Below are 15,834 nucleotides of genomic sequence, written 5' to 3'. Positions count from 1 at the left end.
ACGGGACCGCTTTCCATTCCCAAAAGAAAGATGGGTCTGAGGTGCCCTATTTCTCATTTCCTGGTCCAAGTGAAAAGAGACCGGTCCAAGGACAACATTTCTAGACCCCCAACCATGCTGTTCTGTGTTCTCCCTTGAAACCCCCTATTCTGCACTGCGGTCTAACCTGACCCAACCTATCCTTGTCTGCGGTCTAGCTTGACCCTCACCTATCCCGTCCTGCGCTCGGGCCCTCCGCAGGGCCGACCCACCATATATTTCGGGATCTGTTGAAATCCTACCATACTTCACTATGGGCTATCTAGACCCGCACTATCCTGTATCTGCGGTCTAACCTGACCCAACCTGTCCTAGTCTGCAGTCCTTCGTGACATTCTTCTATCCTTGGCTTTGACTAACCTTGACCTCTTACCTCTGGTCTAACATCTACTCACTCACGTTCTAGCCTTGAATTCCCTCGTGACTAATTGTCTATGTTCTTAGGAAATTCACCACAGCAGTAAGGTATTTATTTATTTATTTATATAAATTTCTTTTGGGGGATTAGGCCTATTGGACCGCAGTATCCCTACCCTCGGTGATAGTACTTCATGATGGAGTCCAATCGCCAAAGACTTTGCACTTTTCATATTTGCATGTGTAATAAATCATTGTTAAACTATAAAACAAGTCTCTCCTGATTGAAATGCTTATTGGTGACCCACCGCATCATCGGTCACTGTCAGGTTCAGCTATAGAACCGGTCAAGAAGACCAAACTACTGGTGTAGGGTTGGATGGTCGTCGTGGTCTGAGCACATTGACGGCATTGTGACTAAAAAGGGAAGGGGCAGAGCAATGGCTAGAAGGTGCTCCACTGATTTAACATCCTCTATTATTTATCAGGTGTTACAGTCCTTTGTCCCCTGAAACTGTCCAGTCATATCTGAGCCACCAGATTGGCACTCCAGTGATCAATAAGAACAAGTAGAGCATACATGCACTCGCCTGTCATGGTTCTCAGTTCATTAAACTCCACAACGGCCTTCTCATTTAATGAGACACCTGAATATTTCTTCAACCATAACAAAACACATGCAACAGACATAACCATCACACAAGGAATGCTAGCACGGATCACTTGATACCTCCGACCCCAAGAAGAAACTTTCTCAAACGCAGTAATCTACCGTTCAATAAAGGCTTGGAACTCACCTCCTCCTCAAATAACTTGTACAGGTAACAATCTGTCATTAGAAAAACAAAGGCTCACTTAAGGCCACCGACCATTCAATTCAACTCAATTTATTTTTGTACAGCACAAAATCACAAATCCCTAATTTGCCTCAGAGGGCTTTACAATCTGCACACATGCTACAACATCCTCTGTCCCAGGACCCTCATATCGGAACAGGAAGAAAGAGGAAGAGACCTGAGAGAGCAACAGAGGAGGACCCTCTATCAGGATGGACAATAGTGTGATAGATGTCATGTGTACAGAATGAACATAACAGAGTTACAACACATTCAATGCATGTGACTGATCCTTCTTTGAAGACGTTATGGATGCATAACGTATACGGTCGGTTACTACACATCCAAGTCTCTGACTGCACTGTCTGTCTGACGTCATGTACTCTACATTATTTCGTCTCCTTTCTGTAGACCTCAGGGAGAGTAGCGTCAGCTAATGGGGATCCAGTAAATAAACTATAAACACCGGCTCATCGTCATCATCACACTCGACACACATGTGGTGTGGAACACGTGCAGCGCCAAAAGGTCCAAGACTCAGCGCATGTCCTCAGGGACACTGTCAGGATCGAGCAGCTGTTTGGCCTCGGGCTGCTGATAACGTCGTCTCTTTGCTCCTTATCGCGCTCTGAGCAGAGGATGCAGCCAAAGAAAGGCTCATCTTTGTGGAGACAATATTCTTTTACTGTAGACCTTCCAGCACTTCTCACTTTCTGCTGACTGGCACACGACTGCTTACACGTCTTTGTGTCTAAACTTAAGAGGGACACTACGGGTGAATGGTTTACATTTAATAGCTTATCACCATGAACGTTGATCACTTACAGCACTGTTGTGTATTACAAATGTTCTTTTCTTTTCGATGTATGAACTAACTCCCAAATAAAGACCTTCAGAATGTAGAGAGGAAAGAAACTGGAAGGTTTGGTGTCACTGCTGCTGAAGTGGAGATTTAAACTGCAGCACCGTGATCTCACTAAAACATGCGAGGACCACGAACTACAACATGCCAACACATTACATGCCAACAACATGGAACGTGCGGTTAAGCGGTTGTGGTCATTTCACGTAGTTTATCGAGATCAGGTTCCATACATTGTGCATGACACGACAGGTCAAAGGGTAATATACCTAAACGTGTATGCTGGACCTCGTTCAGCAAGAACAATAGCCCCAATGTGTTTGGCCTGTAGTGTCAGCATTCACAAAATGCAAATTGGAAGCAGGTATATTTGCAAAACACAACATATAGAAAGCATGTGGTCTAACACCCCACAGTGCTCACTGCAGCATCTGCCCCGTCCTTGAACACAAGTGTCCCTGACAAAACCTTCCCCAATAAATCACTTGAGCACAGCCAAGAGTGGTGACATTTCATCTTGTTTAATTCTGTAAATGTATTCACACACACACAAACAATGAAACCCGAACACACACAGCACCACACCACTAAAGTGTTAGAACGGCAGGTAAACAAAGCAGGGCGCCTGTGTGCTCTATGATTCTACAGTCTGAGCCAAGATGACACAGAAGATATATTGAACACATTAATGGAATACAAACGATCAAAACATTTGAAAGAACTCAAGAACAGAATGGTCAGAGGTGCTTGTTTTGCAGAGCAATTCTAAAGGGGCTAAATTAGAAATTCAGAGCACATCTATGATAAGCCTTCCATTCACATATTTGTATGCACGTTGTGAAATATTGCATTATAAAGCCGAATGGAACCAGCTAGATTTGATCCATCTTCCTCGATTGGCTCCCTTGAGGTGGGTTTTTTGCCTATGTCGAAAAAGAGTTAATGCAATAAATAGATTATGAAAAGGCCTCTGCCAAATACATTCTGATGTAGCGCTACACTTCGGGGACGGCGTTATCAGCTGCAACCGCCGTGTAAGAGCAGCCCAGAGGGGCGGCCATTAAGGAGGCGTGTGGGCACTCAGAGGGAGAAAGGTTCATTCTCTGCTCAGGTAGACATTACTGCTCTATATCTTTACAGAGACGATAGTAGTTTGCCTCTGTATTAGTGCTCTGAATCCTATTTAGAACACCTTTAAGCACAGGAACCGTGTTTGCGTTTGATACACAGTAGTGCATGACGTTCCCAGATGCACTAGCAGAGTGTTAGGAAGTAGAAACATGGCGTCTCATCCGACGTTAAACCCTCCCGCTGAGGTAGGGGGCGCGTCCTAATGCTGCTCCGTCACTTCAGCAGGTGTCTCAGCTGGTCCTGCAGGTTTTTAGAGTGCTCCACGCTGGAGGATGGAAAAGAATTCAGTGCACGTCATGGGTTTGTGTTATGGCTTACCGGTGAGACAGTGATGTCAGCTGTTCCCCCTGAAGGACAAACAGAGTGTGGTGTTTAGACTTACTTCTTCTGGATGGCCTCCTGCCTTAGTGACGGACAGACAGACAAACACACAGGCAGACTCTTAACATTCACTTCCAGTTTGAAAAAAGGTTTTTGTTTTTTAATTTTGAAGTTCCACGTGTTAGACAGCTGATTGATACTCACTGGTATTGCAGATGTGTGGTGATAATGGACATTTTTCTCAGACTCTGGAAGACAGATGGTAACGTTGTTGAATTGTGTCATTTTGGAGCACGCAAACAAGGGCAGATAACGTCTTAATACACTTTATGTTGTTGTCTGATGGACTGGACTCTGGGACGTTGGGACACTCTTAGAGGTGTTCATTTAGTTTAGTTTGTAAAAAGAGTTTCCAGTATGTTGTCCTCCCATGGCATGCTATATAACTCGAGTGTGATCCCTGCCTCTATATATATATATATATATATATATACACACACACACAGTATATACACATACTTACATCCTCAGAGTGCAGGATGGCATCCTCCTGAATCACCATATTTCTTGCTGCTTGACCAAGAAGCTGGAAGAGACATTAGCGACAATGAGGCATTTAGGGCTTTTATTCATGACCAGTAAAAGCTGCTATTCTTTTTCCCCATGAATAGGTTGATCGTTTTGTCTGTCCAAAAATCGGGCCATGCTTTTATTTTGAAGTCGAAATGACGTGTCCGTTTGTCCTCGTATTAGCTCGATGGCGTTAGCTAGAAGCCAGCATCATATTTGTCACTCGTCTCGTTTTACCTCCTGACTGCGGGATCCCTTCAGCACTTGGCGGGTCAGCGCGATCACGTCCCCGCTACAGGAGCCCACTTTATCGGATAAGAGCCCTTTGACAGACTGGCCAAACCGCGGCTGGGACTCAGCTGACGCCATTTTCTGTTTTCTGTTTTGGTTAGCGATGGATGGTGCGTAGCCAGGGTCAAAATTCACAGCAACGCGTCCCCCTTTACTGATGTGTCACATAATTCTAAATATTTTAACGCGTACAAATTGGCGCAAATAGAGCGACAGTACTGCGATTTTTGGTAATTAGTAGTCAATAAATGAATTAAAAGTTATTTGTACTTCATTATCACATGCATTTGATAAATATCAAGATCCTTGTAAACCGTCACAGTTTGACTCCTTAGTCAGTAAAGTATTTTACTAGTATTAGTATTTTACTGACTAAGGAGTCAAACTGCTGGAGTCAACATTTTACTTTAAGTAGTCTACAAATGCAGAGGTATTATCAGTAAAATGTCATTTGCTTTCATAAATGAAGGACTCAAAATTGCCCCTTGGTGTTGCATAATTAATTATATTTCTGTGTTGTACTTTATTAAGCTGCTTAATGTATACCAGTATATCATATTTTATAAAGGGAAGGTATATTTTGTGTGTATGTTGTTTATCTGCAGAATGAGTAATGGAGTTGGGGTGGAAATGTTAAGTTGCAGAAAATGTAATATCTCAAAACTGCACTTCAATACAGTAATGCACTTAGGTACTTTCCAACACTTCTGACTTTCACCATGTCCATTTTTTTGTGTCGTTATGGCAAGGATTCAATGAATCATCTTATCTTGTTTGAATTGGCCCAGCCTTAAACATGCCGACTCAAGGATTTGGCATTGAAGGAGCTGTATAAATGTAGGGCCCTGCAGCAGCTCAGGGCCTTTCTGCAGAGCTCCTCTCTGCTCGGCCTCCGCTGGATCAGACCCCTCTCTCAGGGCTCCTTTGCAATGGATATGACTTGGTTTCTGTGTCTGTGTGTGTTTTTGGCCGTGGGCCTGGCTTTGTTGGCGCTGCAGTTGAAGCTCAGGGTGTTGGTGCATGGCCCCCGGGAGCCCCCCCACCTCCCAGCACTCCCACTCATCGGCAGTCTGCTGAGTTTGCGGAGCCCGCACCCTCCTCATGTGCTCTTCAAAGAACTGCAGGGGAAGTACGGAGCGACGTACTCTCTGATGATGGGCTCCCACTGTGTCATCGTCGTCAACCAGCACGCGCACGCTAAACAAGTCCTGCTGAAGAAGGGAAAGATATTTGCAGGAAGACCCAGAACTGTGGGTACACTTCTTCTTCTTCTTCTTCTTCTTCTTCTTCTTCTTCTTCTTCTTCTTCTTCTTCTTCTTCTTCTTCTTCTTCTTCTTCTTCTTCTCCTTCTTCTCCTTCTTCTTGTCAGCAGCAGCAGTAGTCATGTATCTTTTGTCTATGTGTGATGAAGGTAACCACAGATGTTCTGACCAGAGATGGGAAAGACATCGCATTTGGAGACTACAGTACCACGTGGAGATTCCACAGGAAGATAGTCCACGGAGCTCTGTGCATGTTTGGAGAGGGCTCTGCCTCCATTGAGAAGATCAGTGAGTACAATTCCCTCTACACTCCTCTGACATGAGGGCTATGATAGACTGTAAACGCACCTGACACTTCTCCCTTGAGATTGCTTTGGCAAACACAGTAATGCAGACAGCTTCTCTGGATAATCTGCTTCTACCAAAAGAAATGTGATAAATGAAAGTTGTTTGTTATTTGGGTGTACTGACCCTTTAACTTTTGATCTTGTCATCAGCACTTTACAGTTGTGCATATTTTGCATTATTTCACTTTGTACAGTATTGTACTTATTGTAATGTTATGTATTGTAATAATGTAAACAAGAACTAAGAAACATTAAAGCTTAAACTGGAAATAAATGTAGTGAAGTTGACATTTTAAATAATGTTAATGTTAATGCATAAAAATCCTTAAATAAGTGTGCACGATGCTTTATATCATTCTGTCATCTATCTGTTAAGAAACATCGCCATGAAAGTGTAAAAGTACGGAAGAACCCAGATTCCTCCAGAAGGATCCGATTGAATGGAGGAGCATCACTAAAGCAACCGATCAGACAGACAAATGCTCATGAGCAGTAATGCAGCGTTAATCTACCGATTGTTTTCTCAATGAATCGATAGTGAGTTTGGTTCATAACATGTCAGTGAAAAGGGAAAATACCCAAGCTGACATATTCAAATAGCTTCTTTTGTCCTTGTAATACTCCTAAACCCAAAGGTATTGACTCTAAAGGGGAATACCACTGAGATGAAGACGTGTAATATGTTATTTCCATGGGCGAGGAAAGTCACTGAATGAGACACTGACTTGCTGGGCCGACAAAATATTTATTTTCTCTTTTGTTATACAGGACGGGGTGTGTATTGATTGAGAATTATGACACAATGTAAAGACAACTATTTAGAACACTGGAAAGAAGAAACTAAGAGCCAAAGTAGATCCGAATATTATCTGGAACTAAAAAGAGATGGTTGTGCTGTCAGAGACAGAAAGCAGAGACAGAGCCTCACCAGCACAGCTCATGTTGAGGCTGAGGTACTTCCTCCTGAAAGGATGAAATAAAGAACATTTACTTCTGTAATCCTGGATTTCAAAGAGTTTAATGATTGAAATACAGACACAGCAGATCTTGCTGCCCAATATGTATCAACATGTCACCACACACACACACGCACACGTTTGTTGAAATGTGATTGTAATACTGTATTTATCATTATTATATAACAAACGTAATGTTGTGTTCATGTTCATATTCCTATTCATATTATTGTGTACTTTTGTATTTTTGTGCTTTGGCAACATTGTTTTTCTGAAACTTTCATGCCAATAAAGTTACATTGAATGAAATAGAATGAACTGCACCGTGTGTGTTCATGGAATACGTCCCCCAGTGCAACAGTTTGGGTCATTGATGAGCTTTTATAGGTTTTGGATAACAATGGAGGTGTAGAGAAGATATATCCGGCTTTGGTCCACAGACACAATATACAGTGAAAATATAGAATTAATTTAACATTTTGATCATTGTTTTAGAGAGTAAGCATTGGAAACATGTGAGTGAGTGACGCTGTGTTTTGCTCAGTCCATGCAGAGGCCCAGTCCCTGTGCTCCGTCCTGTCCGAGGCAGCGGTGGCTGGACTGGCCCTGGATCTGTCTCCAGAGCTGACTCGGGCCGTCACTAACGTCATCTGTTCGCTCTGCTTCAACTCCTCCTACCGCCGAGGGGACCAGGAGTTCGAGGCCATGCTGCGCTACAGCCAGGGCATCGTGGACACCGTGGCAAAGGACAGCCTGGTGGACATCTTCCCCTGGTTACAGGTAGACGGCGTGAACATGAGAGCTGGATTTCAATGTGACAATGAGGCATGAAACAAGAAGCCATAGGAATACAATTACATTTTGCAACATGTGTTTAAACAGTGTTATTAATACTTAATTACTATCAATGTTTGCTGTGTAACAGTAAAAGTGCTAACTAGCCGCTGTCTTAACACTATAAGACCACATTTCCCATAAATCCCATTTTCCGATATGTCTTGCAGCTTTTGTGCTGGAACAACAGTCCTCTCCTGTTGTTGTGGACTAGTGAGTGCATGCCAGTGTGAAAAGCAGTTATACTGATTCATATTTAGTCTTTATTTATTCATGACAAAAAAGTGTTCTCAACACCTTTAACGTTGAAGCAAAAGGGGACATTTCATTCTAATACAACCACCCGACTCAAGCCAAGATTCAAAGAGGAAGAATGGGAGAATGACAATTTACTGCTTTTAGAGAATCTGTTATTCTGTCATATTTGTATTATAATGTCTACAGAAAAGATATATACTTATATATTATACCACATTGTATATATTATGACGTATTTATCTTTGACACAGATCTTTCCTAATGCGGACCTGCAGCTCCTAAAACAGTGTGTTTCAGCCAGAGACCAACTTCTGCAGAAGAAATATGATGAACACAAGGTACTTTTATTTCATTTCTTTTTCATTTTAAGTCCCTTATTAGTCCCGCAGTGGGGACATTTGACCCATCCCTAGTATACAGGGAGCAGTGGGCTGCCCCTGAGAAGCGCCCGGGGAACAGTCGGGGGTTCAGCGTCTTGCTCAGGGACACTTCGGCACAGGACACGTAGCAGCCAAGGATCCAACCGCCGACCGGCGTTGGCCTCTTGCTAATAATATTCCTTGTGCTGTCACTAATGAGGTAAAGACGGTTAAGATGTAAAGGTGCAATGTGTAATTCCTGGCCACATGCTCCAATAGAAATAGGGGTCAGCGTTTCACCTCTACTTCTGGGTCCATACAATCTGAATTTACACTCCGTGTTTCTGCCACTTTGGGTTTAATCCAAAAAAAAAAAAACATCAAAACTCACACGGACCACATACCTTCGATGTGATCGACAAGCCCTCGGGGCAGCTCCTCTTCTTCGTCCTCTCATGTTGGACTGAGAAACACTGGATGCTACAGTGACTCACTATCTCAAGACAAGACGGGCTAGCTGGTTAGCATGCTCATTTCAGCCTCAATACTGTCACCTCTTCACATTCTGTTGATGATGTTAGTTAATTTTGTGAATGTAATAAACACATTGCACCCTGAAGGGGGAGAGAATGTAGCTTAGCTGGCAACTGGCCACAACCTGTACGATCTCTAAGGGAAGTTCCTGGAAATGACTGTGTAACTTGTTTTGCCTAAGTTAGACACAAAAGGTTTTAGTCAGTGCACACAACAGGTTGGCTGAATATGAAGAACTGGTAACTTGTCTTTCTGAGCAATGATAGTAGTAATTACAGGCTAGCAGACAATTCAGCAAACATGGAGGATAAGGTTTCCCATAACAAAGCAAATCTCTGTCAGTCTGTGATTTAGGTATGAAATAAGTATTCTTTCAAGGGAATTTCTGGAAATCAACAGTTGCTTATGAACTCTATCCAGCTATATAACGGCCATTGCATATCATTACCCGGCTCCTTTTTAAGAACTCTAATAAATGAGTGGATAATGTATCATATTGTTCTTTTTTTCCAGGAAACTTCCTGGAAAATGATTTTAAAGTGTTGAGACCATTTCTTTGTTGCATTGCATTGCACAACGTTTTGTACAGATTGATTAATCTGACTGACAAATACAATACAATATACTGTATACTATGAGTGTGTGTGCTGTACATTGCCCCCCCCTCTCAGGCAGACTACAGTGACCATGTGCAGAGGGACCTGCTGGACGCTCTGCTGAGAGCCAAACGCAGCGCTGAGAACAACAACACGGCAGAGATCAGCGCGGAGTCCGTGGGCCTGAGCGACGATCACCTCCTCATGACTGTGGGGGACATCTTTGGAGCCGGAGTGGAAACCACCACCACCGTGCTCAAATGGGCCATCGCCCACCTCATCCATCACCCGCAGGTAAGCCTGGAGCAGCATCGGTGTGTGTGTGCACCTGCGTTGGGGGGGGGGCATCCTGAAGCTTTACACAGACTTAAAATGCAATGTACACGATTTAATGGATTTAAGCCAGGGCAATTTACTAAACACACCACGCACACACATCACTAAGGCTAATATTGTTGACAATAAGGCCATTCACACAACAACCACGCAACAACTCTGCCCTACAGCAGAATCCACACAGCACACTCGCCTCTCTCACTTTAACCAGAAGCACACACCATCACACCAACACACAGACCAAAATGATGACATTTGTCCAAATAGGGTCCGTTTAGGTCTACAAACTGAAGTGAGAACAGGCTCATGATGGAATGCATATATTTAGTCATACAGACATATTTTATCTGTACCTGTATTCTTGTTTTCCACATACGTGACACTGTCTGAATTCAGTTAGTTTGGCCATGTGTCAGTAAGCGGGGTTTTAAATTTGTAACATATTTTGACTTTGCAAACCTTTAAAGAATCTTGCATTCTTTGAGCTGCAGTACCCCCGAAGTCCACTAGATGCTGCTCTGATGTCATTTCATTACCACAATTAAGGCTCTCAGCACTGATGTCACTTCTCCTTTTGTGAGCCGATCCCAGCTGACATTGGGTGAAGGCAGGGTTCATCCTGGACAGGACAACAGACTATCACAGGGCTGACACAAAGAGAAAGATACCCATTCACAGTCAACAGTTAACCTAAGCTGCATGTTATTGGACTGTGGGAGGAAGCCGGAGAACCCGTGGAGAACCCACGCTGACACAGGGAGAACATACCACTGTGCAGCCCCTATAGTGTGCCAGCCGACTCATAATGTTTACAGGATATTCGACCTCTTTCTTTACAGGGATTGTATAAAGGCGATAAAATATGTCCATGAATATGAATTTTACAGTTAATTACAATTGCAATAATTATTCAAGTTCACTTCTTGGATTTTAATTTCAGTTTGTTGAGACACACATCGAGCCATGCAGATTCAGTTTTAAACCCAATTATTCAAGTTAATTCAAATATCATTCATTCATATTCAGTTTCTAGTGACACATATTTCTGCCCATATAGCCAGAATGCCAACAGGAACCTTTATTGCATGTCGTACACCTCCCTCTGTCCACTATCCAATGAAGGTTAAAAATGCCAAAAAGTTTCTAAAAAGCGTGTTATTCCTACAAATCCAAGAACCGAGAAAATTCTGTGAACCCTGTGAAAATTAATTTGTGAAAAAAGAACCTGAATATAAATAAGGTGTAGTTTTGGTGCAGAACATGGATATTTGTGACTGTTTGTATGTGTGTTTAGGTACAGAGGCGTATCCAGGAAGAACTGGACATCAAGGTGGGGGAGGACAGGTGCCCCCAGCTCAGTGACAGAGGCAGTCTGCCCTACCTGGAGGCCACCATCAGGGAGGTGTTACGGATCCGCCCTGTGGCCCCTCTACTCATCCCCCATGTTGCCCTCAGTGATACCAGGTACACTAAACACATGACACTCATTTAGCGTCACTGTTATCCATCTCTGACATGATGGAAACACTGCAATTGATCAATAACTGATCAATACAGCACCAGTTATGACTGACTAGTGTGACATAACTTGTCTGAAACTCTGGAACTTTGCTCATGACAAAGATATGTGTTTTAATGCAGAGCCACGCAAACCCGCAAACATTCTGTCTCTGACCTTCTCTGTAGCATCGGGGACTTCACAGTGAAGAAAGGTTCTCGAGTCATCATCAACCTGTGGTCCCTGCACCACGATGAGAAGGAATGGAAAAGCCCGGAGCTCTTTGACCCTGGTGAGAGGATCCTGCTGTCTAATGTGTGCCATATTTTATCCTGGAAAATGATCTACTGAAATGTAATATCATTTATGGAGCCAATAGGTCTTTTTTCTCATGTCTGCTGTGAAGAAAGGCCTATTGTAGCCTTTTTATGAATATGGATTAATGATGATACAAAGGAATAAGTCATCTCTGTTATGTAGAATGGGATTTAGAATGGGAAAATGAACCGTTCATTGGCTATCATCCATCCATCCATCTATCCATTTACCATCCAGTTACGTGGGGTTGGGTCGCGGGGGCAGCAGGCTTAGAAGGGTATTTCAGATGACCCCCTCCCCAGCAATGTTTTCCAGCTCTTTCTGGGGAACCCAGAGGCATTCCCAGGCAAGCCAAGATATATAATCCCTCCAGCGTGTTCTGGGTCTACCTCGAGGCCTCTTACCAGTTGGATGTGGCCGAAAACCTCTAAAGGGAGGAGTCCAGGAGGCATCCTAATTAGATACCCGAATAACCTCAGCTGATCACTTTTGACTCCGAGCTCCATCCGGATATCTGAGCTCCTCTCCTTAGCTCTAAGGCTGCCCCCAGCCACACTACAAAGGAAGCTCTTTTCGTTGAGCTCAGTCTTTTGGTCACTACCCAAGCTCATGACCATAGGTGAAGGTTGGAACATATGTGGAGCTTTGCCTTCCAGCTCAGCTCCCTCTTAACCACTACGGTCCGGTACAACTCCTGCATCACTGCTGACAGTCCATCTCACGCTCAGTTTTACCCCCACTCTGGAATGAGACCCCGAGATACTTGAACTCTTGGGGCAGTGACTCATTTTCAACCCAAAGTGCAATCCACCATTTTCCTGCAGGGACCCATGGCCTCAGACTTGGAAGTACTGACTCTCATCCCGACCACTTCACACTCGGCAGCAAACCGGCCCAGAGCGTGCTGAAGGTCACATTCTGAAGGAGCCCACAGAACCACATCATCTGCAAAGAGCAGGGACGCAATTCTGAGGTCCCCAAAGCAGACGCTGCGCCTTGAAAAGTCTGTCCATAAATCCTGTCCAATGGACTTGTACTTGTATAGCGCTTTTCTAGTCCTATTACCACTCCATCAGGACTATCCAACATTCATATCCATTCATACACTGCCGGCACAGCCTACAGGACACATCAACATGGATTATTGAAGGCGGGGATCAAACCGCCGATCCTTTGATTGAAGGAAGACCCGCTATTCACCATAGACAAAGATTCTGACAGTGAAGACAATGTACTGTATCTTTTAGTGCAGAAGGAGGTCTGTAACATCCAGTGGTGGGTAGCGAAGACAAAAACTGTACTCAAGTAAAAGTACTGTTACTTTGCAAAAGCAAGTACTTAAGTAGAAGTACAGTTACTTTGAAAAAAACAAGTATTCAAGTAGAAGTAAAAGTAATATAAAATAAAATAACTACTTAAGTAACAGTACAAAAGTATTTCTAAAAAGATTACTTGAGTAGCAAGTAAGCCAAGAAATGAAATAACAATAAAAAGCCCAGGCACACTACTGATCGATAGCCAGTGGGTTCAGAGATTGTCAGCAGTTTAGCTCCATGACCATCATCGGTTCAAACCTAATTGCGAGGTTTGTAGTTTTGCTGGTGCGTTTGTTGATTCTGATTCCATGTTGTTCTTCTGCAGGTCGCTTCTTGAACAGTGAAGGAACAGGTCTGATCATCCCGTCGTCCAGCTACCTGCCTTTTGGTGCCGGGGTTAGGGTGTGTCTGGGCGAGGCCTTGGCCAAGATGGAGCTCTTCCTCTTCCTGTCATGGATCCTACAGCGCTTCACCCTCTCTGTCCCACCAGGCCACTCCCTGCCCAGTCTGGAGGGCAAGTTTGGAGTGGTCCTCCAGCCAGCCAGGTACAAGGTGAACGCCAAGCCTAGACCGGGCTGGGAGAGCAACAAGTGCAAGCCGTGTTGAGACTGGCCGCATGTTCTCGGCTACATTGGCTCTCATTTGTGACCTGAGAGTCTGCATGCAGGCAGATGATCATAAGGCAGTGACCTGGACATAACATAACATCTCTTTGGTTGTATGACATTTATTATTATTTCTTCTCAATGTAACACAATCTCAACGAACACTTCGATACATTTATAAATACAATTTAGGGTCTAATATACAGTATTTGAACAAGTTATTTCTGCTGCAATGGCATACTTCATAGTAATAGGAGACACACTCTCTATTGACATAATTGACCCATTGCTCAGAGGGAAATTCTAAGTACTAACTCATCAGTTGACAAATTGATTAGTTGATTTGAAAAATATATCTGTAAAACTGAGTTTCTCCTCACAGAATCATGCAAAAGCACCTCTGCTCCTAGGTTTCTTGGAAATCGGTCATTCAGCATTAACAAAGTATAAAAACATTACTAATCAACTAAGAGCAATACAACCGATCAACTCACCCCCCTCCTCTGTATATGTGTCCCCATCAATGTGGAAATGAAACTTGCGCTCTTGAATTTAATTGTACTTTTCTTCAAAGTTATAAAAACAAACAAATTGTCATGATTTTGAAAGTTTTCTCAACATTCACAAATTGTTCTGTGGCATTTCCACCATTTAACCCTCATCCTACCGACATATTATAGCAAAATGTTAACTTATTTCATTTTAAAACATTATTAGTTGTCATCTGAAGAAGAAAGTAATGAGTCCTGAAACCAGAAGTGACTTTTTTTGCCCTGCTGGTTCCATCGCCTCGAAGTCAATATGTTATTATATATATATATATATATATATATATATATATATATATATATATATATATATATATATGTATATATCAGTGGTGGGCTGTCAGGGCCAGCAAGGCCTTCTCTGCTGGCCCTGACACTGACAGAATCCTGTGTTCACGTGTTTTAGTGCTGCAGTTTTGCTGGAATGTGCAGAAGCCTGTTGAATCGTGTTATTTGGGTTTTATGTTATTCTACCTGTTTTGTTGTCATATAAATATATGTGACTGGTTCTTGTGAGTTTGTTCTTGTTTTAATTACATTGATTTTGACTATATGCATTGCCCGTTAATGACGAAGCATCCCATCATGCTGCGTCATAGTGACAGACCTGCATCCTTTATAGTTTTGCGCATATTCATGTGTCTGCACTCTGCAGTTAGTGCATTTGTAGCCCTCATAGGTGTTGAGCTTCATGTAACATTGTATTTCAAACGTCAAATGTTGCAGTGTTATGTGAATATGAGCTTTTTACACGAAAAAAAGAATAACCCGTAGCTGTGTCATAATGAGGATAATAGGAGGTGGTTCAACTGTAGTAGGACAGCACTGAAGGCAAATACACATATACACAGCCCGCCACTGATATATATATATAAATATATATATATATATATAGGTGGCACCTTGCATGGTAGCCCCTGCCATCATTGTATGAATTGGTTAAAGAGCTTTGAGTGGTCAGAAGACAAGAAAAGCGCTATACAAATAAGTCCATTTACCATTTAAATGATTTGATGCCTGAAGTAAGGTCTGTGGTTACCACAAGATTTTAAAGTTGTGTTCTATGATTTCAATACGTCAGTAGATACCCCTCTCGTAAAGTCAAAAAGGCACTTGCTCTCTTCAGCCTTGTTGTAAAGACTCAAAGTCATGTGACCGTGGTGTAGTTTGTTTGTACGTTAGCATTTATGCTTAAAAATAAAAAACGTAAAAGTGTTCATCTGTGAAGATTATCTTGCTGAACATAACATATAAGTAGCATAAACTTGTGTTCGCCACAGAGTTTATTTTTCTGCAATATTCAAAAATCCAATAGAAAAACCCAATGGGCTTTTGCCAAAGGAACCAGTGTGATGCTGACTTCGGGGTTGGTCTACACACATACGTCATCCCTGCACGAGTCTATTGACAGAGCACATGAGACGATCTGTCTGTCTCCTTCAAAATAACAGAGTGCCCCTGCCCCAGATAACCCAACCTAACCTAACCCCTTTCATTCAAATGGACTATGTTTGATATGTGGACATATATATATATATATATATATATATATATATATATATATATATATATATATGTACACACGGGGTCCTGAGACCCCAGCTCCAGCAGTGTTTCCGCGCCTCTAGTGAGCCTCCTTTACCATTCATACACCTGTTTT

The 15,834-nt window shown here is 42.7% G+C and overlaps 2 protein-coding genes across 3 annotated transcripts; one reads left to right on the top strand and one right to left on the bottom strand.

The window, feature by feature from the left end:
- Positions 1-2,596: 2,596 nt before the first annotated feature.
- On the bottom strand, positions 2,597-4,486 carry borcs7 (BLOC-1 related complex subunit 7). 2 transcript variants are annotated; one of them, XM_079168334.1, is made up of 5 exons: positions 4,354-4,486; positions 4,070-4,132; positions 3,751-3,794; positions 3,608-3,628; positions 2,597-3,490 (listed from the first exon to the last, which is right to left on the bottom strand). In XM_079168334.1, the coding sequence occupies exons 1-5, from the start codon at positions 4,483-4,485 to the stop codon at positions 3,439-3,441; spliced, it is 312 nt and encodes a 103-aa protein (XP_079024460.1). In that variant the 5' UTR covers position 4,486; the 3' UTR covers positions 2,597-3,438. The 2 variants fall into 2 exon arrangements, with proteins under 2 accessions (XP_079024460.1, XP_079024461.1); XM_079168335.1 differs by lacking the exons at positions 2,597-3,490; positions 3,608-3,628 and adding an exon at positions 3,510-3,572.
- Positions 4,487-5,336: 850 nt separating this feature from the next.
- On the top strand, positions 5,337-13,627 carry cyp17a1 (cytochrome P450, family 17, subfamily A, polypeptide 1; the record flags this gene model as incomplete). Its single annotated transcript, XM_079169509.1, has 8 exons — positions 5,337-5,657; positions 5,819-5,957; positions 7,517-7,752; positions 8,316-8,402; positions 9,629-9,847; positions 11,184-11,353; positions 11,576-11,679; positions 13,347-13,627. 8 exons carry the CDS (start codon positions 5,337-5,339, stop codon positions 13,625-13,627), a joined length of 1,557 nt encoding a protein of 518 aa, XP_079025635.1.
- Between the last annotated feature and the right edge of the window lie 2,207 nt (positions 13,628-15,834).

This window comes from Pholis gunnellus (assembly GCF_910591455.1).
Source record: "Pholis gunnellus genome assembly, chromosome: 11".
NCBI classification, from domain to species: Eukaryota; Metazoa; Chordata; class Actinopteri; order Perciformes; family Pholidae; genus Pholis; species Pholis gunnellus.
The sequence above is the reverse complement of the archived record's forward strand: the minus strand, read 5'-3'. Positions and strand labels throughout refer to the sequence as shown.